Source organism: Emys orbicularis, chromosome 5 (assembly GCF_028017835.1).
Source record: "Emys orbicularis isolate rEmyOrb1 chromosome 5, rEmyOrb1.hap1, whole genome shotgun sequence".
NCBI lineage: Eukaryota > Metazoa > Chordata > Testudines > Emydidae > Emys > Emys orbicularis.
In genome coordinates this window covers 72455841-72481472 of record NC_088687.1, presented here as the reverse complement: position 1 = coordinate 72481472, position 25632 = coordinate 72455841, and the positions used below count along the sequence as shown (strand labels likewise).

General features: G+C 45.1%; 1 protein-coding gene across 2 annotated transcripts; it reads left to right on the top strand.

Moving 5' to 3' along the window:
• Positions 1-1212: 1212 nt before the first annotated feature.
• CBR4 (carbonyl reductase 4) lies at positions 1213-25316 on the top strand. Of its 2 annotated transcripts, XM_065405328.1 has the most exons (6): positions 1213-1302; positions 3603-3744; positions 4730-4850; positions 6804-6940; positions 8341-8475; positions 24941-25316. In XM_065405328.1, exons 1-6 carry the CDS (start codon positions 1264-1266, stop codon positions 25117-25119), a joined length of 753 nt encoding a protein of 250 aa, XP_065261400.1. In that variant the 5' UTR covers positions 1213-1263; the 3' UTR covers positions 25120-25316. The 2 variants fall into 2 exon arrangements, with proteins under 2 accessions (XP_065261400.1, XP_065261401.1); XM_065405329.1 differs by lacking the exon at positions 8341-8475.
• Positions 25317-25632: the final 316 nt, after the last annotated feature.

The following is a 25632-nucleotide window of genomic DNA, read 5'->3' as shown; positions in this document are numbered from 1 at the left end:
CACACTTGCATGCCAAATCATTTCTGGCAACAGATTCTTCGGGACAGGAGCAGGGTTAGGTTAAAAAGTGCAGTGTCAAAATAGTTGATAGGTTAATTGTAAATTACTGCTTCTAGGTGTAAAACTGAGATTTCAGTTCAAAATCCTAAAACCTCTGAACTAAGATAGAAAGAGCAAAATTGTCTATGTGCTGGGGTCTGGGAGTGAGAGAGAGAGGTAGATGCTGCATGGCACATAAGTAATAACTGCATGTCTGGGGGCGGGGCATGCAGGGGTGACTAGGTTTGCCTGCAGCATTGTCAATAAAAAGCATTCAAAAATCATGAATAGGGTCCCCAAAATTGAGACTGGCTTAAAATCATGAGGTTTAAAAATATTGATTCTTTTATTGCTTATTTTCAGCAACTCTGAGGACTAGATTTACTCAATGTTGGCAACTCTTGTGATTTCACAATCTCATGATACGTGCTGTTTTTCTTAAAGATCTGGCTCCTGGAGGCAATGGAGTAGGCGAGACGCTCAGCTTTTGTTTAAAAATGAATTTCTGGTCCTCACAGTTGTAGAGAGAAGCTCGAGAACATGACATGAATGCACCTGAAAGGCTCAGTAACCAGAAGACAAATAAAAATCACCTAAAATGTAGTAGTAAAAAAAAATCTGCATGATGTATTGATTGAGCTTAGCATTACCAATTTTTGTTTAAAATGAAAAAGATTCTCATAAAATAATCATAGAAATGTAGGGCTTGAAGGGACGGTGAGAGCCCAGAATAGCTGCTGTTTTCACAGCTGCATCACGGTATTGACTCCTATTCAATTTGTGATCCCCTAGAACCACCTGGGGCTTTATCGCACGTGATAAAACTGACGAAGCCTGGGTTGTGAGATGGCAGCTGGGGCAAGGTGTCTGGGGGGCTGCCGTGAGGCTTTGGGTGGTGTTTAATTACTGGAAGATTATTCCTAGTCCAACGCAAATATCCTGTGCGGCAGGGCGTCTTCGGTCTGCGAGCCCGCGCAGCAGCAGCCGGAGCTTCACCTGGGCACTCCTACTACAAGTTCTAGCATGCACTGCTTCCTAATAATGCCGGCAGCTACAGGCACTCTATCTGCAGCCCGAGCAGCCTGGCCGCATTGCATGCTGGGACCGGTAGTCTCTGGCAGGATCTGCATAGCGTTTTATGAGAGGCGGTGCAGTCTCCGCTCATGCGCCACAACGAAGGAAGGGCTGCGCGCGCGCGTTTTTCCAAGCGAGGTAGCGGGAGGAATGCAGACGAGTGCTACAGAGCTCGGCGTGGTCTCCGTGGTAACCGGTTACTGCTGAACCCCGAGTGTAGCTGCGCCACTGTGACAAGCGCCTGAAATAGCGCGAGGCCAAGGGCGCTTGCGGTGGGGGGGAGCACGAGGCTCCAACGCTTGCTCCGCCTCAGGGAGCCGGTTGCCACGCTGAAACCTGGCCCCGAGGCGGGTTCGCCAACTGCTACTCTCCCTAGGGGAGGCTGGCGGGAGGCGCAGGCGGAGCTGGGGAGCGGGGGTGGGTGAACGCCCCGGGGGCGCTGCCTGCCAGACTGGCCGCCCGCTCTCTGCCGGGTAGGGTCTGCGCCGCTCGCGTGAAGCTCCGGCAGGTGGAGGGGGTCCGCGGGAGGCTGCGCTACAGTCACCTGGAGCCGAGGCTGAAAGCGACTCCTGGGAGTTGTCCGAGCGCCTCTGGGTGTTCGCTGTTCCGGGCCGAGCCCCCTAGTGTTCTCCCCACGCTGCCCCTGCAGGGCGGGTGTGCACATGGAGGAGCCCTGCAAGCCTGTGGGCCTCCTTGCATGAAGAGTTAACAGTCCCGTTCATTCCCAAGGTGTGAAACTCAGGAGAACAAGTATCAGAGGGGTAGCCGTGTTAGTCTGGATCTGTAAAAAGCAACAGAGTCCTGGGGCACCTTTAAGACTAACAGATGTATTGGAGCATAAGCTTTCGTGGGTGAATACGCATGTGTCTGACAAAGTGGGTATTCACCCAGGAAAGCTTATGCTCCAATACATGTGTTAGTCTTAAAGGTGCCACAGGACTCTCTGTTGCTTTCAGGAGAACAAGTCACCCCGCGTGGGCATGGGAGAACAGTGATGTGGAAACATCACTGGAAGGAGAAGGCATGGCTGAGACATTGTTGTGTCCTGGGACTGAAATGGTGTATAGCAGCTGCTGCATCCAACCTCGGTGTCTGAGCAGATATTAGTGCTGTTCAAACTTTGACTAGAAGCCAAAATGGCCCCAGCAGCCCCAGTAGTAGAAAAGGTGCAAGACTCTGCCCCTTCACTAGTCTCAGTACCACTACAGGGATAGATTTTTCTCCCTAGGATCCAATCCAACAGGCCTTTTTCATGTGAGTAGTTCCATGATGGCCTAGAGTTGGCAAAGCATTTTGAAATCCTTTGATAAAAGGTGCTGTGGTATAAAACAAATGTCTGGAAAGATGGGGGTTCTGTAGTGTCTCAAAGGTGAGAATACCAACCTTGACCTTGTGGTAAAAGACAAAGTGCAGTGATTCAGTAAGGGGGAATGACCTATAAAATATTATTGATTCACTTCTGGGCTACTCTCTGTTGAAACTGCCAGTTGTGATGGTCCTTTGTGGACTGACTATTTATTTTTCTTAAAGGGTATTATCAGATTTAGAAATCTCCCAACAGATTGTATAAAACTGCTAAGTGGAGTCTATGTAGTTCCAGAATATTTTCATGTTAAAAACCTATGTTCATAATTTCCCTTGACGTAACATGGCAGTTAACTGAAAAGATACCTTTGGCATTCTTTCCATAACCAGCAGAAAAGAAACTAGGCCTCTTTTCTACCTTCACCTCTCCCACAGGAAGCAACATTATAATGGCAAAGTGACAAATTCTAGCACCCTTATTCTGTCTTTACTAAGGCACAAGGTTTTGGCTTGAAGTTAGGTACATACCTGCTCAAGCATCATTTCAACTGATTAAACAAGCTTTTTATTTAAAAGCAGAAGCAATTAACAAAATACTGTTCGGTTAGTGGCAATGTAAACACAGTAAGTGTTACTAATAAAAATAGGGTATGTTATGGTGTCATAGAGATGCTTGGGATGAGTTTTGAGGCCAAGGTCAAAAGACTGAGTGGCTTTAATATCAGAAGTGCTAATACCGTAATCACATTTAGTTCTTGAGTTGGCTTTGAAAAGACTGAATTATAAGCACTGACTTGAGCAGGTATATAATTATCTTTTTATAATTATATTGCCTGCAAACTTTATCACACTCTTAAAATAATAGTGAATTTGTAGTTCATGATTATCTGACTGCAAAATTGAAGATTATCTGTAATTCAGAAATTTTAGTACACTTATTTCTCAACTGAAGATATTCCGCCTTAACACACAGCTAATAGTGGTTAGTTCAGCTGTTTGATAAAGTTTAAATAAACTCGGTATGAATACAGTAACACTGAAACAATCTGATACGATAGAGTGCTGTATTGACTTCAGTGGGAATGGAAGATAATTGGCATCATAAAGGACCAGTTCCTAAAATATGTGGTGCCCGTCACTGTTGATTGTAGATTTATTTGCTGTTTGTGAATTATTCTTTGGAGATGGCCAAAGTTTGTGCCATTTTTGGAGGATCCCGAGGAATTGGAAAAGCTGTTGCACAACTGCTGGCATGGAAAGGATACCGCTTGGCTATTATTGCTAGAAATCTGGAAGTAGCTCAAACTACTGTGACTCACCTTGGGGGTATGTATATTGCTTTGTTACTGTTTATTCATGCCCTGTCCACTGTTAGGTAACTGGTAAGAGTAATATATTAATATATCTAAACTGAGCATATTCACAAATGCAGGTGAAAGTAAAAGGCGGAGCATCTATTTGAGAATTAAGCCACATATAGCAAAGCAGATGGAGGATTTACTATCTGAAATAGTGTGAATAATGGCCTGGGTCTGTTCTCATGATTGTCAATGGAAAAGTTCTCATTAACGTCACTGGAAGCAAGATGGTCTATTTTGTTTTTAAATTTGTGTAGTTTTCAAAATGAATGTCCAGTGAATTTTGTGTATTAATTATAAAGTGCATTTAAACTATTTCTGAGCATAGTAGTGTGCATTACTGTTTTGAAACATAAGCCATGAAATCTAGGGCCTGACACTGGCAGGGTTTGTGTTATCTGCCAATACCATTTTTTCAGTTAGGAAAAGTGTGTAAATTCCAAGCAGCATTTAAGAACCATCTATTCTTTCGGGAATTTTATAGTTATAATATTTTATAACAATATTTTTGCATTTAAGAGCAGTTCACACAGCACTTTACTTTTCCCCCCAAATATATAATCTTCATAACACTCCTACCAGGAAGGTGGTAAGTAAATAATTGTTACAGACACCCTTTTACAGATAGGGTAACTTGAGATTAAGGCAGTCGTCCACGGTCATGTGAGTTGGTGACAGAAACGGTGTTAAAACTTGGCAATTCTTGGCTTCCAGCCAGCCTAGACCTCAAACTGTTCTAGACCACATTGATTCCAAACTTGAAAAGGGCCAAAAAATTCAAAACACAAGAAAGTGTTGTAACTAATCAGCAGACTTCTTGAAACGTGTCCTCATTTAACTCTCCTTTGAGGTGGAGCAGATTTCTTAAGTTAGAACTAGTTCAACATCTGTTTTTACTATTATTTTGCTATTTATATTTACTATTACCCTAATGCAACTTCATTTCAATACAGCAGGTCATATGGCACTTAGCTGTGATATAGCCATGGAACAAGATGTCCAAAATACACTTGAGGAGGTGGAGAAGAATTTAGGTCATGTTAATTACTTGGTTAATGCTGCTGGAGTCAACAGGTTAGTTTTATGTTGAAAGTAAGAGTAGGGTATGCATTCTTGTTGAAAGGTACTAAATATACTGAGAGAATAATTGCAAAAGTAAACACATTGTTAATGGCTCTAAAAATGAATTGAAGTGTATCTGAAGACTGTGTATATTGTGGTCAGTGTTGTTGTAGCCAGAACAACAGATGCAAAACCTGTAGACATAATTACTGCTATGATGATCAACATCCTCCGCAACACATTTTTCAAGATCCATGGATCTTGTACATGCACTAAATATCCCAATAACAACTGTGGGAGTGAAACAAGATAATCACTATGCTCTCAAATGAACTCTCACAGAAAAAATAAGACAAAAACACCATATCACCTGTGGGTGAACAATTTTCACAAGGCAGTTACTTTAGGTATGACCTCTCAGTTCTCATTGTCAAAGGAAACCTGCACAACACTTTCAAAAGATGAGCTTGGGAGCATAAATTCATAACTTTGCTAGACACCAAAAAACATGGACTGAATAAAGACACTGAATTTATGGCTTATTACAACAATGTGTAACCCTTCCCTCCCCCACACGACTTGAGAGGGGCCAGCAGTGCAAGTAGGCCAGTACACTGTACTAGCAAGCCATTTATAGCCAGTACGGTGTACCAGAAAGACACAGCAGCAACCTTGCCAGAGGAGAGGGCTGGGGGGGGGGGGCGCGAGGCTGGCGGTTCTGCTCACTTCCATGCTGGGAGGGGCAGCAGGGAAAGGAGCAGAATGCTAGCAGTTCCTCCGGTGACTGTACCGCCCCCAGCCCTATCTCAGGAGGGCTGCTGCTGTAGTATGAGGAAGGATGGAGATGCAGCTGGGAGTTCTGCTCCTTTCCCCACTGGGAGGGGCAGCAGCAGAGAAAGAAGCGGAATGCTGGCAGCTCTTCCGGCCGCTATACCGCCCCCCCCTTCCTAGCCCTGTCTCCGGCACAGCAGGAGGAGGACAGAACCCCGTAAACCCCCCACCACCCGCCCCAGATAACATGGGATGGATATGGGGAGGGGACAGTGAGAGCATAGGAGCCCCGGGCTGGAGGCGGGTCGGTGAGGAGTCACATGCGGAGGTCACGTGCCCCCACTTAGTTGGTGCCCCCCTTTCCCTCCCCCGTACTGGTAAGACATGGATTTTACTAGCACCACTGAGAAGTGCTAAGGGGCTATTTCTCCTTTAATAATCCCATGAAATATGTGTTGTTTAGCGTAAGTAGTTAATATGTTCCACTTTGTGTTTTAGCTGCTACACTAAGGATATGTCTACACTGCAATTAAATACCTGCAGCTGGCCTGTGGGTCTGTAAAAAATAAAATACACATTAGGGCTTCGTGTGGAGCCTGAGCTTTAGGACCCTCCCTAGTGTCCCAGAGCTCAGGCTCAAGCTATACCACAATTTTATGGCCTTGTGAGCCTGAGTCAGCTGACATGGGTCAGCTGTGGGTGTCTAATTGCTGTGAGGATATACCCTCCAAGTCCACTTCCTAGACCTGAAGAATAGCTCTGCGTAAATTCGAAAGCTTGTTTTTCTCTTCAACAGAAGTTGGCCCAGTAAAACATATTACTTCACTCTCCTTGTTTTTCTGTTGTACTCAAAGATATATTATTTTCAATGGAAGTGAAACTCCAGTACAAATATATATAATTTCCGGTCTCTTCATGGCCAAAAATAAATTGATCCATTAGAAATTAGTGTTTGACAGTCCTCTGAGCTAGAACATTTGACCGCTTGTCATATACTATCAGCAAAATGGCTGATGCGGGCCTTATGTCTTATTCCTGTGCATAATTTTTCAGTGTTATCAAGAACAGTGCTAGTATATGTAGGGTCAAATTCTTCCCTGGTGTAACTTCATTCTCGTCAACGGAATTTGACCGGGATGACTTAAACCAATTTTTCAGGGTGGTTTTTTTTTTTTTTTTTTTTTTTTTTGACAGGGATGGCTTGTTGCTGAGAACCACATCTGAAGATATGGTATCCCAAATTAACACTAACCTTCTGGGAACGATGTTGACATGCAAAGCTGCTGTAAGGCATATGCTTCAACAGCAGGGAGGTGCTATTGTTAACATAGGTGAGTCTCCACCTTAGGCAAGTTGAAGGTGGTTAATTATATTTCATTGACTTTCTTAGACACAGTCTTAGAAATTTCATGTTAAAAGGTATACCTCTAAAAACGTGTAGTAAGAATCCAAAATTGAAACACAATTGTAGGAAATGCATAATGTCCTGAAATTAATATTTTATCATTGGGTCCAGTTACTTGTAGAGGGGCATAATCAAATAATAAATTCTCCACACATCATTTTGAAAATATTCTGCCTATTGTTATTATCCAAGCCTGGAATGCGCTTCAAATGATTAGACCTCTGTGCCCATTTGAAGCTAATTGTAAGATGAAAACCAAATATGCCTACAACTGAAAAATAAGATATTTCCCCCCCCTCTATTTTCCCCCAGTGTATTTACCTGTCACTATTCATAGCATTTGGTGTAAAGTTAGCTTGGTTGTTTCATCTGGACAGTCTGATAGATTTCTCTGTTTGTGAAAGACAGGAATATGTTAAAGAATTAGGAAAGTGTGTGTGTGTTTTTTTTTTTTTTTTTAAACCATAACAATTGGGAAGAGGATTCAAAGGCAGGTGTAATGTTTTATATTACTTTTAATTTTAAAAAAAGACTAGATTGCAGATTTACAGTGCCTTTTTAAAGCAGTCCACAAGTAACACACACTATGAAAGGCTGAAGGAGTATTATGTGTTTTTTCAATTATGATGAATTTTGTGTGTGGTTAGCTTTTTTTTATTCCTAGTCCTGCAAACCCTTATACAATCAAGTAACTTTATGCACGTGTGTTTTCTCATTAAACTCATTGAGTCACTATTTTCTTAGCCTTTCTTTTGTGAACACATTGTTCCTTTTTAAACTTTTTCAGCAACCTCTGAATGTAAACACAGCTCATGTCCATGATAAAGTCCTTATAAAACCTTTAGTCTGCATTTCATCATGCTTTTATAATCTTCCCGTAACTTCTGCCAATTATTGCAAGCGTTATTCTTAATTAAAATCAAAATAGAGAAAGGCATGGCTTTTTTTCTCTCTAGGAGGGTATTATTCAGGGAGCTTTGCCACAGACTTACCAGTACTATAATTTTCTGGTGCATATTTGTATGAACTGTACATAGATAGCTGAGAGATTTGCTGTCAGTGATAAGTTAATATTCAGGAAGCAATCTTATTTTCATTACTTTAGTTGTAATCTTAACTGTCTCTCCAATAGTTAGGCATGTATTCAAGGGAAGATTTTAGTTCTAACTTGCAGATGGGGACGCAACATGCATATCGAGCTCTCATTGCTGTTATTTAAAAGGATAGTGATTAAAAGTTCTGACTTCAGTAAAGCCACAACTGAAGTTGTAAAAGAATAAATTTAGCCTGTCATTTGGCCTCTGTTTGCTCTTCTGTTTGTTTTAGGAAGTATTGTTGGACTCAAGGGCAATTCTGGTCAGAGTGTGTACAGTGCCAGCAAAGCAGGGTTAGTTGGATTTTCACGCTCTCTTGCTAAAGAAGTAGCAAGAAAGAAAATTCGAGTCAACGTGGTTGCTCCAGGTTAGTTCATGATTAAGATACTAAATCTCTGTACATTGTTTGTGATTACTTCAGTTATAGATCAGCAAGGTTGGAACAAAGAAGCGCTTACTATTTGCTTATTGTACTCTGAAAGTAAGAAACTATTTATAAAAGTACACTGATGGAAAAACACTACTAAGTAACAGGTTTTAGGCTAGTTTCCAAACAGAATGGTAATCTTTTATTTTAAAAGTTTTCTTAGACAAATTTTTTTGTCTATCTTATTACTCAGCCCATTCCCTTAAGCATATGAATGTGCTTAAGGGAGTAAATGGGTGTTCCTTCTTGAATATCTAATTTAATTTTGTTTGCTTATCCTTTGCTTCTGTGAACTAACCCTGTGTAGAAAAGGAAATTTAAGAAATGCTGTGTGAGGAGGAATTTCTCTTTTATAGGAGATTCCTTTCTATATCTGCATTGTCCTTAATGTTTCAGACTCTTATTAGACAAAAGAAAATGGATGAGAGAGGGCGTATTGTACTATTTCCTAATGGGACTGATCTTTCAATTTCTTAAAGGGCCATATAGTTGTAGGGGTAGAAAGGGGTAATTTTAAATTGTTGGATGCCAAGTAATTATATTATTATAAATTACTAAAAATGTTTAGAGAAACTACAATTAGTAAGAACTGGCTTACTATTTCTTTCTCTTATTGCCAACTACAAGGTCAGATTCTTTACATACCTTTGGGTACACCATAATTGAGATCAGGAAAAATAATCAAGCTATTGATCTTGGCTATTTTGTTAAAGAAAGGAAAAGAAAACATTAAACAAAGCAACACAAGTGACAGAACCCAACTAATAAACCGGTTACAGAACAGACTGTAATGGAAGTATGTCTCTCTCTGGAGAGCTTTGAGCAGAGTTACGTCTCTGAGGGTATGTCTACACTATGAGGGTAGTTGGATTTCACTTAAATCGAATATGTGGAATCGATATTGCAAAGTCGAACGTGTGTGTCCACACTAAGGACAGTAATTCGACTTGGTGAGTCCACACTAACGGGGAAAGCGTCGACATTGGAAGCGGTGCACTGTGGGCAGCTATCCCACAGTTCCCGCAGTCCCCGCTGCCCATTGGAATTCTGGGTCGAGCCGCCAATGCCTTCTGGGTAAAAAAAATGTGTCGAGGGTGCTTTTGGGTAATTGTCGTCATCCGTCCGTCACTACCGGCCTCCCTCCCTCCCTGAAAGCGCCGGCGGGAAATCAGATCGCGCACTTTTCTGGTCAGTGACAGCGCGGACGCCACAGCACTGCGAGCATGGATCCCGCTGCGACCATCGCTGCAGTTGTGGCCGTTGTCAACGCCTCGCAGCTTATCATCCACCTTTACCAGAGGCAGATGCAGATAAACCAGGCGAGGAGGCTACGGCACCGCGGTGAGGGCCTGAAGTCTGAGAGTAGCACAGGCCTGTCAGAAAGCACGGGACCCAGCGCCGAGGACATCACGGTGACAATGGGTCATGTGGAGGAGAGCCGTTGTGGAACGGCGATTCTGGGCACGGGAAACAAGCACGGACTGGTGGGACCGCATAGTGCTGCAGGTCTGGGATGAATCCCAGTGGCTGCGAAACTTTCGCATGCGGAAGGGGACTTTCCTTGAACTTTGTGAGTTGCTGTCCCCTGCCCTGAAGCGCAATGACACCCGGATGCGAGCAGCCCTGACTGTCCAGAAGCGAGTGGCCATAGCCCTCTGGAAGCTTGCAACGCCAGACAGCTACCGGTCAGTCGCGAACCACTTTGGCGTGGGCAAATCTACCGTGGGGGTTGTTGTGATGCAAGTAGCCAACGCAATCGTTAAGGTACTGCTCTCAAAGGTAGTGACCCTGGGAAACGTGGAGGTCATCATAGATGGCTTCGCCGCGATGGGATTCCCAAACTGCGGTGGGGCTATAGATGGAACTCACATCCCTATCCTGGGACCGGAGCACCAGGCCAGCCAGTACATCAACCGAAAGGGCTACTTTTCAATGGTGCTGCAAGCACTGGTGGACCACAGGGGACGTTTTACCAACATCAACGTCGGATGGCCGGGCAAGGTTCATGACGCTCGCGTCTTCAGGAACTCTGGTCTGTTTAGACGGCTGCAGGAAGGTATTTACTTCCCGGACCACAAAATAACTCTTGGGGATGTGGAGATGCCTACAGTGATCCTCGGGGACCCAGCCTACCCGCTAATGCCCTGGCTCATGAAGCCCTATACTGGCGCCTTGGACACTGAAAAAGAACTGTTCAACTACCGGCTGAGCAAGTGCAGAATGGTGGTGGAGTGTGCTTTTGGCCGTCTCAAGGGGAGATGGAGAAGCTTACTGACTCGCTGTGATCTCAGCGAAACCAATATCCCCATTGTTATAGCAGCTTGCTGTGTGCTCCACAATCTCTGTGAGAGCAAGGGGGAGACCTTTATGGCGGGGTGGGAGGTTGAGGCAAATAGCCTGGCTTCTGATTACGCCCAGCCAGACAGCCGGGCGATTAGAAGAGCCCAGCGGGACGCGCTGTGCATCCGGGAGGCTTTGAAAGCTAGGTTCCAGAGTGAGCACGGTTACCAGTGACTTTTCAGTTTGTGTACAGAGAAGCTGAACCTGTCCCCGTTTCTTTACCCAGTTAATGTTGACTATCCTCTCCAGTTACATACCCCCTTCCAAAAAAATAAAATCAGTTTTATTTTGTTAATGAACACCGTTGTCTTTATTACTGTTTTCGCGGGAATGTTTTAAACTTGGGACGCAGACTGTGGTGGGGAGCGGGTGTAGTGTACTGATGCAAAGGATGCTTCTAAACTCCAGGAATGACAGGATTCGCAGTGGTGGACTGGTTGTTTCAACGGAGCCTGCCAGCCCTCCTGAGCGGGACTGCGTGTATGTGGGGGCTATGTGACTTTATGGCAGGGGGAGGAGGGTTACAGATCCCCTGCTGCGTGGCTCTGTGATCCAGGAAAAGGACTGCTGCATAAGATCTGTAACTGCCCTCCCCTGCCACAAAGTCACAGAGCAACCCCCCCCCCCCCCCCCAGAACATGAAAACCACCTCCCAGACTGACCAGGGTAACTAGTCACTGCACTGTGTATGTGCCCTCCTGCTGGACCTGCCCCCGCCTCTGTACCCTGCTAAAGGTGACTGTCCTGTCCAATTACCAAGCCCCTTCCCCCCTTCAGACAGACTCTCCTCCAAAAGAACATGATGGAAACAGTAATGAACAGAAACATATTTTTTATTAACAACCACACATGAAACTGGGGGGTGAAACTTGGACGGGGGCTTGGGTGAGGCGGGAAGGAAAGGACTTTTCAAATTTTGGGGAATGACAGCCTTCTGGTGCTTGAGCAGTCTGCAGGGGTGGAGTGAGAGTTTTCACGGACTCTGCCGCCCCTCCTTCTTTGGACTTTGGGCGAGGGGGATATGGGACTTGGTGGCGGGGGAGGGCGGTTACTGATAGACTGCAGCGGGGCTCTGTCCTCCTGCCTCCGTTCCTGCAGAACATCAACAAGGCGCCGGAGCGTGTCTGTTTGCTCCCTCATAAGTCCAAGCAGCGTTTGAGTCGCCTGCTGGTCTTCCTGCCGCCACCTCTCCTCACGTTCCATGTGTGTCCGGTGCATTTGGGACAAATTCTCCCTCCACTGGTTCTGCTGTGCTGCCTGGGCTCGGGAGCAGCCCATTAGTTCTGAGAACATGTCCTCTCGCGTCTTCTTCTTCCTCCGCCTAATGTGCGCTAGCCTCTGGGAGTGTGATGCCAGGCTGGGTTGGGAGACAGTCGCAGATGTGGCTGTGGGAATGAGAAAAAGGTAGTGAATTCCTCCGAAAGATAAATGTAGTTGTGAACAAAGAACATAGTCTTTCTCTGTGAACAAGACCATGCACTGCACCTATCACATGCGCACTCAGGACGAGGTCGAATTTTCGGACCTCGCCTTCAGTGCCTGGGGTCTTGCACTGCCGATCTGGGAAGCGGGGCAGGACACCGGAATTTCTGTAGCAGGCAGACATGGTAAGCCGTAGACTTGTGGCTGCTTAAAACTTTAATAGTAGCACTGGCCTCCTTTCACGTTGAAAGCAATGCCAGTTTCCGCTGCCAGCAATCGGCCAAGCATGAACTCTGCCCCTGTCCCACCCCCTCGCGGCTATCCCAGGGAAAGATTCCTGTATGCTACCCCTCTCCCGCCTCCACCGCGTGGCTGTAAACCGGCGGTTACATTCTGTAAAGGAACGGGCAAGCAGTCCCAATACTAACAGTCCCCTACCTAATTCAAAGCAGGTCATCATGAGCGACATCACAATCATGAGGATCTCAGACAGCGATAAAGAGCGAATGCTTCGGGAAAGCCTGCAAAGACCAGGGCCGTATGCCGCCATGCTGTGCAAGGCTATGATCCCGGAGTACTTGAGGATCTCCTGGCGCGGAAACGTCTCCTACTTCGGAGGACCCAATAAGGCCGCTCTCCCCAGGAACCTGATGAACAGGCTTTCCAATTACTTCCAGGAGAGCTTCCTCGAGATGTCCCTGGAGGATTTCAGCTCTATCCCCGGACATATAGACCGCATTTTAATATAGCTGCACTGGCAGGGACTAAAGAGTGGAGCGGCTTGGGCAGCAGAATCATGCAAAACCGGACATTGTTAGATTTTTTTTAAATAGTTGGGACTGAATAGTTAAGCGCCTAGGGCAAACAAATCATGAAAAACACATTGTTCTTATTGTTAATATTCCAGTTCTGTTAAAAATAAATGTTTAGATGTTTAAAACACTTACTGCTTGATCCTTCCCCTGAATCTGTGTCCGGGTTAAATGCTGGGGACGGTTGGTAGGGGATCTCTGTAAGGGTGAGGAAGAGATCTTGGCTGTCGGGAAAATCAGCTTGGTAAGCGCTATCGACTGCCTCGTCCTCCTCATCTCCTTCCTCATCTTCCCCGTCCGCTAACATGTCCGAGGAACCGGCCGTGGACAATATCCCATCCTCAGAGTCCACGATCAGTGGTGGGGTAGTGGTGGCAGCCGCACCTAGGATGGAATGCAGTGCCTCGTAGAAACGGGATGTGTGGGGCTGGGATCCGGATCGTCCGTTTGCCTCTTTGGTCTTCTGGTAGCCTTGTCTCAGCTCCTTGATTTTCACGCGGCACTGCGTTGCATCCTGGCTGTATCCTCTCTCTGCCATGGCTTTAGAGATCTTCTCGTAGATCTTTGCATTCAGTCTTTTGGAGCGCAGCTCGGAAAGCACGGACTCATCGCCCCACACAGCGATCAGATCCAAGACTTCCCGATCAGTCCATGCTGGGGCCCTCTTTCTATTCTGGGATTGCACGGCCATCTCTGCTGGAGAGCTATGCATCATTGCCAGTGCTGCTGAGCTCGCCACGATGTCTAAACAGGAAATGAGATTCAAACTGCCCAGACAGGAAAAGGAATTCAAATTTTCCCGGGGCTTTTCCTGAGTGGCTGGTCAGAGCATCCGAGCTCGGACTGCTGTCCAGAGCGTCAACAGAGTGGTGCACTGTGGGATAGCTCCCGGAGCTATTAGCGTCGATTTCCATCCACACCAAGCCTAATTCGATATGGCCATGTCGAATTTAGCGCTACTCCCCTCGTTGGGGAGGAGTACAGAAGTCGAATTTAAGAGACCTCTATGTCGAACTAAATAGCCTCGTGGTGTGGACGGGTGCAGGGTTAATTCGATGTAACGGCGCTAAATTCGACATAAACACCTAGCGTAGACCAGGCCTGAGAGTGGACTCGCCTTTGGTGTGGCGCTTTTTTCTCTTTATAAACTGAAACTAAGGCCCTATTTCCCAAAATTATTATGAAACCAGACTTAGTCTATCCTTAGAGAACAAAGAATGTTTGTGTTCTTTACAAAATAATTTCAAGAGCAGGTGTATCCTGTTTGGGGGGTGGGTGGGTGTGTCTGTCTATCTATCTATATTCATATATAATAAAAATCATTGATAACCGAAACATGCTATCATTGGGCAGAGTAAGCAATTTTCACTAAATTCCATGAAATCCAAGAAAATATTTAAATCACTTACTTAGAAGAAACCATTTAAGGAGCTGTCTTGAGACTGGCCAGTTAAAAATCTTGTATCCAATTAAATCCCACTGTTTATTTACCGATGTTTAGCCCCATTTCTTCTCCAAGAATACACAGTTTAACCTTTTGGTGAATATCAAGAGAAACTATTAATATTTTAAGTTATTGCATTTCACTATTCCAGTAAAATAAAATAGTTTAAAATCTAATCCTTTGGCAGTGTCTTAGTTAACTTTATCTCACCATAGTTGAAATCTTGAGGAGGTTTTCTTGGGTTGGGTTTCTTTTTGAGTCTTCTGTGTTTTTTAGCTGCTGTGGCAGCTTGCTTGTAGAGGTGGACTGGATGAATTGTGTAATGCTTGCTGTTTTTAAGCAGGGTAGAGAGGATGTGCGTGAGGGGCTCTCATTTCAGAGGGGTGGTTTATTTTTTTATATCTCCCTATTTCCATGAAATTATAGGACAGTAAGCCTCTTTCAGACATGTTTAGATTCAAAGTTTGTTGCTGTCTCTTTCATTGGCACCCTGCTTTCAGGGTTAGATTAGGTGACACCTTTAGCTCCTGAATATGCAGTCTGCTTAATGACTATGCAACATTTCTCTAAGTGCCTTTGTTCTTCTTGGATGGCAAAAGCATCAGATAACTTTAAAAGTTAAAATTAACTTTTTTTTTCTTTTATTCAGTCCATTTTCTGAAATTTTCTCACCCTAGGTGAGGACAAGCGTTTTCCCTGGCCCATTGTCTTTGCTGATGGGCCATTCATGATGTGCTGGCTAGCCTGAATGCAAACAAACCTTTGGGTGTTACCCAGGAGTAAACACATTTGAAATACAAATACATAGTCAATATTTGTAACTCTAGATACAAAAATGATACATGCATACAAATAGGATAATCATATTCAGCAAATTAAGCAGCTCCAGCCAGGTCAGAGACATCCTCCCTTGGCCCTCCCCAGATAAGGTGGGAAGGGATGGGATGGGGAGAGTGTGGGAGTCCCGGGCTAGGGATGGGGTCATGTGGGGAGTGGTCACAGGGGTTACTCCCCTGACTCCCAGCTTCTCCCCCCCCCCCCCCAAATTTCCCCACCAGTTGCTGTCCCGGCCTGTCAGGGTAAGCAGCTGGCACGCCGGGACACTTTGTTTACTTAGGTTTACCTCTGTGCCTGCGGATGCTCGAGGTAAACAAACATCTCGGCCCACCAGCGGCTTATCCTGATGGCCCGGAAGCCAAAGTTTGCTGACCCCTGAATTATAGGGTCGGCTTATGAATGGGTTATAAAAATTTTCCATTTTTACTTATTGTAGTAGTTTTGGGCCGCGGTTCGGCCCTCAGCGGGGCTGTGGGGTAGCCCACCGCCTCGCTACAGTCAGAAAAGAGCCCCGAGCCCTCAATCAGGGTGGGGCAGCAATCACACAGTCAGGCAAACACCCAGGCCCTTAAGCAGGGGCTGGGTCGGAGTTTGTGGCAGCCCAGGCCCTAGGTCAGGGCGGGGCAGCAAACCAATAGTCAAGCAAATACCCAGGCCCTTAGGCAGGGGCTGGGTCCGTTTGTGGCAGCCCAGGCCCTAGGTCAGGGCGTGGCAATAATCCAATAGTCAAGCAAGTACCCAGGCCCTTAAGCAGGGGCTGGGTCCGTTTGTGGCAGCCCCGGGCCCTAGGTCAGGGCGTGGCAATAATCCAATAGTCAAGCAAATACCCAGGCCCTTAAGCAGGGGCTGGGTCCGTTTGTGGCAGCCCAGGCCCTAGGTCAGGGCGGGGCAATAATCAAGTAGTCAAGCAAATACCCAGGCCCTTAAACAGGGGCGGGGTCCGTTTGTGGCAGTCCAGGCCCTAGGTCAAGGCGTGGCAATAATCCAATAGTCAAGCCGGCACCTAGCCGCTCTAGGCCAGGGAAAAAGGGGGAGTCTGCCACCCAAGGAGTGGGTGGCAGGGGGGACGCAGGCCCTCCCACTCCTCTGCGTCCCAGCCCGGGGCCCTAGCAGCGACGGACGTTCGCTGCTGTCAGTGGGGATCCTGGCCGCAACACACTGACATCGGCTCTGGCAGTGCAGCAGCCAGACTGGGGTCGGCTGCCCCCGGGCTACTTCCACACTCCCCCTCGTATGGTACCTGGGTCGTCTTGATGTCGTCGGTGCTCTCCACCAGCATTGGCTCCTCTGGGTAGGTAGCGAAGGGCAGGCTCGGCTCCTCCTCGGGGTAGCTGGCACGGGGCAGGCTTGGCTCGTCCTCTTCGGGGTAGCTGGCACGGGGCAGGCTTGGCCAGTCCTCCTCGGGGTAGCTGGCACAGGGCAGGCTCGGCTCCTCCTCGGGGTACCTGGCCCGGGGCAGGCTTGGCCAGTCCTCCTCGGGGTACCTGGCCCGGGGCAGGCTTGGCCAGTCCTCCTCGGGGTACCTGGCGAGAGGTAGGCTCGACCGGCCCAGTGAGTCAGCAGGCTGCTCGCGGCCTGCGGCTGTCTCCCAAGCGGGAGCTCGACCAGGGACGTCTGCTCTCTCTGCCGGCCTGGGCTCCACTGAGCTCTGCAGGCGGGCTTTTATACTTCCGGGTCGGGGCCGTGACCTCGGAGGGGCGGGCGCGGGACCCGGTGGCTCCGCCCACGTTGGTAGTAGGGGAGGTTCGGCCCTCAGCAGGGCTGTGGGGTAGCCCACCGCCTCGCTACACTTATCCATCTGGGGGGGGGGGGGGTCGGCTTATAAACGAACTGGCTTGTGATCGAGTATATACGGTAAATATTTAAAAAAAAAAAAAAAAATTAAATTGACTATGTCAGACAGGTCAACATGAGAAACTTAAAATATTGGCTTCTGCATCTAACTCAGTCGTCTTCACCTTCCCAGGGTTGTGAGTTCAATCCCTGAGGGGGCCTTTAGGGAACTGGAGTAAAATTCTGTCTGGGGATTGGTCCTGCTTTGAGCAGGGGGTTGGACTAGATGACCTCCTGAGGTCCCTTCCAACCCTGATATTCTATAAATTCATTTTCCTGTTCATAATCTGAAAAAGAAAAACAAGCTTTCCTGCTTTTTCAGGTCCCAAACGATTTCTCAATTTGGAATGAATTAGTCCAAAGGAAGAAAATATTCTTTCTACACCGGCAGAAGAAGCTATTGCTGTTAAAAGTGAGATTATCACTTCAACTGTCTCTGAATCCAAGTGCTTAAGTGACTTCCACCAGTTCACTGGTGTGACTTTCTTTAAAACATTGTCAGCAAACATATATTTCTTGAATGGTTCACCCTTAGCTCTGAAGTTTATTATAGTTGGCATTATGGAGGGATGATTGCTGGATGTCCATGTCATAGCCAACTCCTCTTCTTCAGCAGTTAAGGTTTGACCCTGGTACCGCATATTGAGAATATAGTGCTTGTCCCATTCACTGGTTTTTTTAATGCTTGTAATTTAATTCTGTCATTGCATATTTCTCTTTTCACTCAGTTCCTTCCAAATTTCAACAGAGTCAGCAATAAAACAGCTATTTCCTTTCAAGACTACAGAAATAGGCTTCAGGGTACTCAGCATGTGTTCAACATTTCTCTTAAGACCAATGTTGAGAACTTTGGCTGTGACAGTGCCATCTGTTTTTTTCACAATTTTGTTCACCAACTGTCATCAGATTAGGCCAGTTCTTGATATAGTACTCAAAACAGTCCACTACTGAGTTCCATCACATGTCTTGTGAGAGAGCTAGCTTGGTTCCTCCCACTTTTTTCAGAGCAGCTGCTGCAAAGTGGGTTGTTGCAGAAGTATTTTGCAATTTCAACATTAGCCTTTATTTCTGGAACACTGAAGTCTTGAGCTAGGAGGTGCATCAAATGAGTACTGCAACCGTATGTTATTAGCTTGGTACTCACTTCTAAATAATTTCTTCTCATCTTGGATACATTTGCAACATAGTCTGTGACCAAGCTGCATACTAGACATTCAAATTTTTTTTCACAGTTTGTTATAGCTTTTACTGCTACTTCTTGTAAGTATTCTGCTGTGTGTGCATTTCCTGATGTATCAATTGTTTCTGTAAGGAAGACATTCCCTTCTTCTGTTGTCACACAAGCACATACAACAGGATCGTTGTGGACATAGCTCCACCTATCAAGATTCACGTTAACAATTTCACCCTCTAGACCTTTTGCACACTGCTCAATTTCTCTTTCATATACTTTATCCAACAATTTGCCTGCGACATCTGCTCTGTTGGGTAGACTATATCCTGGTCTTAATGACTGAACCGTGTTAATGAAGTATGAGTTCTCAATCATACGGAAAGGAGAGTTTGTTGCATAAGCAAATGGGGCAATTTTTTCATCAATTACCTCTTTTTGAAATCTGCTGGTTCTTATCACAAAGTTATCTATAGTTGTTTCTGGATGATGGAGATTTTTTTTTTTCTTTTTGCTACAGGTGATATACTGTGGCTATGTGACATACAAGACGTGACTGAAACATTATTATTGGCAGATAACTCTGAAACTATAGAAAATGATGGTGCTCTTGAAAGCGGATAGTCTTCAGAATCCTGTATGTTGAGGATGGATTCTCCTAAACAAAATAAGTCAATGCAGTTATTTAATTATTATTACCATACTGCTCATTTAGTATTACTCGTTGCATTCACTGACGCTCAGTACTACTTAAAAGGTGAAATTGTAAAAGGAAGATCTGCCTATTTCAGCTATTTATTTTTTATCACAACTGCATCTAGAGTAACTACTATATTATTGCTCACACATAAGAATTCAAGAATCGTCCAGAAGGAAGACAGGCAGTCCTTAAGAAAGAAGTATGAAACAAAAAAGTTTATCAACCTGAAGATCCTGCATGTTCAGACATGTTCCTTTCATCATCTTCAACGTAGCTTCCTCCTGAGAAGGAACACTTCTCTTGATATGGTTTCATTCAGGCGACCAGGCCTTGCATTTCTTTGTTGCACTGTTTACATTTTGCATGCATGCCTGTCTTACCCACAGGTAGAGGAGCTTCATTAAAATATTCCCAACCTGGCTCTCTTTTATGGCCTGCTGCCATTATAGGTTTTCCCTTCTAGTGAGAGAATGGTATGGTAGATCTCAAATCAATGAAGGCTACACTCAGAAAGACCTCAAGACTTCTGGAATATGCTGCTCAAACAGTTTCACTTTTGTTTCTACTGCCTGTCCCTCCCTTCTCACATTTATCTCCAGACTTCTCCTTGTCCAGATCTATTCTACCCTCAACAATCTTCTATTCATTGAACTTTTTGAAACGTTGCACTTTTAGGGAGAGGTAAGGGATTGATTCTGTGTACACAAATTTGCAGAGGGACGATAGCGTTGAGGTCTGTTATTTCTCACCTCATTTATTTGTTTAAAAACATTTTTGCTGTTATCTCTGGAGACACAAATCCACAGTTTGAGAACTGCAAAACTAAGCATCTCTGATGGTATCTTCTAGACTGAGCACTGAGTCCCATTGGGTAGACAGAAAGATTAACCTAAATAATCTATACAGAATCCCCTGGAACTCCATGAGATTGGGTCCCTAATCCATGAACTATTGGAACTCATTTACAAAACTTTTCTTAAACATTACATGAATATATTGTCTCATACTATAGAATTAGAATTTATAATTCCTATTCTGTGATGAGATATCTTTGAGCTATAATGTATCTTAATTAAAACTATCTTTAGATAGGTTTTTTCCTCAAAGCATTTTGTCAAAAAAAAAGATTTAAATATTTTTTAATTTTTTTTTAAATCATTGATTTTTATCCACCCTGATTCCTGTTCGTGTTATAACTGTTTACAGATTTTAAGTTAGTTAAATAATTCTTATAGTCTAAGCTTACATAATTATTTAAAAAGTCATTGGGTTTCCCCCCCAAAATATGATCATGTCAAAAAGGTGGTGATTCTTGTCTTCCTAAGATGGATGAGAGAGTTGCTTGAGCAATGCCAGTAATTTAATGGGAAAAAATAATTATATAAATATTCTATACTTAAATGGCTTCTCAGAATAGTAATTAGTTTAGCAAAGTCATTAGATTCCATGTTGGTACACAAAACATTTTACCATTTACATAGCAATGATATGGGAGCTTTGCATTTAGCTAAAGTATTTGCAAATATGTGTTTCACAAAAGGGATTTGCCATTTCAACATTAAGAAATAAACAAAAGGTTTAAAACCTTTCCAGCCGCACATGGTTTTTTCTAGAAGCTCTTCTGAATAAAATTTGTATAGTAACTATAACATTCATTTCAGTTAGGATATTTATAAACTTCTTTGTGTGGGTTTACTTAGAGGTAGCCCACTTTACCTCTACTTTTTATACCTTTTGATAATTACTCCTGAGGGAATTATGCACCAAAAATTAAATTACCATATGTACTCGTTCATAAGCTGAATTTTGTTGGTAAAAAAGTAAAGCATTAAAGAGCTGGGGTTGGCTTATCAAGGGGTCTACCCCAAAATTTGACTATTTTAAGCTCTATTGAATTGAATATCTTAATACATTGTCGTTTTGTTTACCTGGAGTGTTCGCAGGCACAGAGCGGTTTGCCGTTCCCAGCCAATGGGAGCTGCGGGAAGTGGTGGCCAGCATGTCCCTCGGCCCGCTCCGCTTCCTACAGCTCCCGTTGGCTGGGAACGGTGAACCGGGGCCATGGGGAGCTGAGGGGCTTCATGCCTGTGAACGCTACACCTAAATAAAACGTCTCGGCCCCCTCGTGGCTTACCCTGGCGGGCCGGGAGCTAAAGTTTGCCAACCCTTGAAATACAGGGTCGGCTTATGAAAGGGTTATACAGTTTTTGTTTGTTTGTTTTTTGCCATTTTTACCTATCCATCTTGGGGGGTCGGCTTATAAATGAACGGGCTAATGAACGAGTATATGCAGTATGTGCCAAATTAAAAATTCTGCACGCAATACTTTAAAATTCTGCCAAATTTGTCATTTTTTATTTGTCAAAATAACACACTATAATTACACCAGTTTCAATTATTTTGGTAATTTATTTCAAAATACCTGTCAGCAAGTATGTCTGTAACAATACAGACAACAAAAAAGATTCAGGAAACGTTTTTAGACAAATAGATTCCTTACTAGGCATATTAATACATAACTTAGAGTAATGATTCATTTAAACTACAGTGCAGAACCGTATTTCCTGCACTCCTCAGAAGCAGTGCAAAGGCTTGGGGCGGGGGCGGGGGGGGGGGTGTCAGGGGTAACAGAGGAGCTGAGGTAGAGGGAAGTAATTACTGGGAAGGAGCCCGGTTGTGAACTTGGACAGTAGTTGGGTATTGTTCCATATTTTTCCCACCAGGTTTTTTTGGGGAGGGATTGTTAGGGAGTTTCCCCCCCATGCAGACTCTGGCTGACCCCTAGCCTCTCCCATTCAGTCAGGCACATCTGCCCCATCCTCATGTGTCCTTACATCCTCTGTCCACATGTCCATCTACCCCTAATCAGACATCCTCCCCTCCCCACCCATCCCAGAGCTACCTCTCCCCAAGTCCTGGACCTGCTGCAGCACCCCTCCCCCAGCCCAGCCCTGGACCTGCCGTGGTCAGGGGAGCGGCACCTCTCGCCCCCAGCCCAGCTGCTGCTTTGGGGGGGAAAGAGCTGGTGGGGGAATCCTCTCTCTCCCCACCGTAGCCCCGGGGAGCCCCACTGCACTCCAACCCCCTCAGCACCACCCCAGAGCACGCAATCCCAGCTGGAGCCCTCACCCCCCCACACCGAAGCTCTGAGCCCCTTCCCACACTCCAAACTCCTCAGTCCACCCTGCAGCATTAATTTTGTTAGGTGTACCAAGATGGAGGTGATGTGTGACACATCACCTCTGTATTGGTGCACATAACAAAATTCATTCCGCACATGGGTGGGAAAAATTAGAGGGAACACTGCCCTGCGCCCCCTCCCCCCTGTTCTTATGTCTCTGTGCCCCCACTCAGCTACCCCCTCCACCATCCCCATGTATCCCTGTACCTCTCTGTACAGTGCAAGCTCATTAAATTAGTCCGCTTCCCCCTCAGTGTGGGGAAGATATGCAACAGCCCTTGCTAACAGAGCCAAGATTCACTGACAGTTCACTTAAAAACACACTGGTTAAAATAAAACCTAAAACAAGTTTATTAACTACAGAAAGATAGATTTTAAGTGATAGCAAACAGATCAAAGCAAGTTACCTAGGAAATCAAACAAAATCGCAATCTAAGTCTTATACAAACTAGATAGATTTGAATCAGCAAATCTCACCCTGACTGATGATACAAGCAGGCTTGCAAATTCTTGAGGCACAAGTTGCATCTGCTTTGCAGCTTGGGGTCTCCTCCCCCATTCCGAGTCCTTTGTCTTTTGGAGGTTCTTTCAGATGTTGAGCTGTGGGGGAGTAAAGACAAGTCATGATGTCACTCCCCACCTTTACATAGTTTCTCTGTACGTCAGGAACCCCTTTTTTCCAAATCAGGTTCCCAGCCCAATTTGTGGAAAAATACAGGTACCAAAATTGAGTTCAGTATTATATGGTCTGGTTGCATGCTCTTGCATGCCTCGCATAGTCATAGCAGCCATTATTCATAGACTAGTTGAAGCGTCCCTAGGTGAGGACGAGCGTTTTCCCTGGCCCATTGTCTTTGCTGATGGGCCATTCATGATGTGCTGGCTAGCCTGAATGCAAACAAACCTTTGGGTGTTACCCAGGAGTAAACACATTCGAAATACAAATACATAGTCAATATTTGTAACTCTAGATTCAAAAATGATACATGCATACAAATAGGATAATCATATTCAGCAAATTAAACCTTTCCATACACACCTCACATGACACATTTTGCACAAGATGCATCATAATTGTGTCATAACTATATCATAATTATACCACAATGATGAATATGGGGCAGCGTGTCTCACTATACATAATGTGTTTTCGAGGATCAGCTTCTGAAATCTCTCTTTATTGTGAAAAACCTGATATGATTAAGTTATTACAGGTTTCCATTGACATCAAACCACTCTAATATATGTTGATTGCTGTTGCAGGAGGGTGTGTGTGTGCATGCATACAAATACATATATATTACTCCTGGGGAAATACTGCGCCACTGTGCAGGTGCAGAATTCATGCCCCACAAATTTCTTTGCTTCCCCACAGAAAAATGATTTTCTGACAGGGAAGCTGCAAGAGCAGTCACGCACTACTCCCTAGCAATGCAGGTATATTGGAGCAGCCGGCCGAGAGGTAAATCAACGTGGGGCTGGGGACACCTCAGCCAATGGCTCCTACCATGAGCTGGGATCAGCTGCTAGTCCGGCTAGGCTGGAGGCAGGAGAGGACTGGACTTATTCCCCTGCAAGGAGTGGCTGGGGCTGTGTCAGACCCACCGCCAGAAACCTCCCCTGCTTCCTGCCCCCATAGCTCCTCAGTTGCGCGTGAGGGATCACTGTATGGGGAGCTGCTCCCCCATGTACCCAACTCTCGTGCATCTGAATCTCCCATACCCAGACACCCCCGCCAAGCTTCACCCCATACACCCAAAACCTCCCTAACCCTCCATATCTGAACTCCACCCCACTGAACCTCAACGCCCTGCACCCAGACCCCCTGCCTCCAGACCCCCGCCCCCACCCCCAGACCACCCCCCATTGAGCTCCCTGCACTCAAACCCCCATACTGATGAGCCCCACCTCCTTGCACCACCCTGAGTCCCCACATCCATACCCTGATGCCCCTGACCCCAACTAGCTGTACCCAGACCCCTCCGCTGAGATCCAACCATCTTCACTTGGAAGCCCCCCAACGAACCTCTGTGAATCCAGATCCCCCCACATCTAGACCCCCCACTGAGATCATCCCACACAGAACCCTCTCACCCCACACTTGGATCCTGCCTGGTTGAGCCTGCCTGCCCCACACTTGGTGCGCCTGGCCATTTTCAGAGCTCTAGGGATTTTCTGGGGCAGGTCCAGGCCTTGTGTTGGGTCAGAGTAGGGTGCAGCCTCACCGCTGAGTCCGTGTCTCAAGGGTGGGTGGTGATGGGGGGCTGCAGGGTGATCTCTAACCTTCGTGCAGCCAGTGGCATGTGCTCCCCACTGCCATGCTGGAGCCTCTGCATTTATTTATTGACAAATAAAACTTGCAAAATTTTAAAATATGGTGCGCAGAATTTTTAATTTTTTGGCACAGAATGCCCTCAGGAGTAATAGTGTGTGAGTGTGTACACACACACACACACACACACAAAATGTATTTGTACTGAGGTTGGATTGATTCTCAGTGAAATAACTGTTACGTTTTTTCATAAACTTACTTTACGTTGGATAAGGATAGGACTCAAGGATCTTACAGAGCCACTGTATCATACTAGGATTTCTTCCAGACTTCTACAGTTACTCTCATCAATTCTGCTTACATTTTATGTCACAAACATTTTTTTTCTCTTAGGCTTTGTTCACACAGAGATGACTGCACATTTGAAAGAAGATCAGTTGAAGAAAACTATTCCTCTTGGAAGATTTGGAGAGCCTGATGAAGTTGCACAAGCTGTTGTCTTTCTTCTGGAGTCTCCCTATATTACAGGGCATATTCTAGTTGTAGATGGAGGCTTGCAGCTTCTAATTTAAATTCCACAACAGTACTTATAAAATGACTTGAATGGAGGGAAAAATAAACTTGGCTGATGAAGATTCTGAGGTGTGTAATCAAGATGATGCTTTCATGAGTTAGCACTTTTTAATCAAAACAGTAAAATAATCATGTATAAGTTAAATAGTAAACTCTAGAATGTAAGGTTGTAATGTAATATGTACATTGGTCAGTTAACTAAAGCCTGCATATATGATGCCAAATGAGGAAATGCGTGGTGGATTCATTATAGAACTTTTTTTCATAACTTCTATGAAGAGGTGGGGAAATGGTAATGATACTAAATCACACATTGAAATTAAGTACATTTTTTCTGAATGCCATTCACATTTTATGATTTGGGATAGAATGGGAGCATCACTCTGAAGGTTCCTATAGCACAACAAGTCTTATAACATTTGTAAGCCTGTTCACTGGTCAGTGGTGGTGGTTGCTTAGTTGACCAAATGTTTCTTTTCAGAAGAAATGGCATCATGTGTAATGAAATGGTA

What these genes read in the sequence shown, in the direction of transcription:
- CBR4 (XM_065405328.1), top strand. Translation starts at nt 1,264, where the DNA reads ATGCAGACGAGTGCTACAGAGCTCGGCGTGGTCTCCGTG. An exon ending in AGCTCGGCGTGGTCTCCGTG is followed by an intron (nt 1,303 to 3,602) that starts GTAACCGGTTAC and finishes TATTCTTTGGAG; the next exon opens with ATGGCCAAAGTTTGTGCCAT. An exon ending in AGTCAACGTGGTTGCTCCAG is followed by an intron (nt 8,476 to 24,940) that starts GTTAGTTCATGA and finishes TTTTTCTCTTAG; the next exon opens with GCTTTGTTCACACAGAGATG.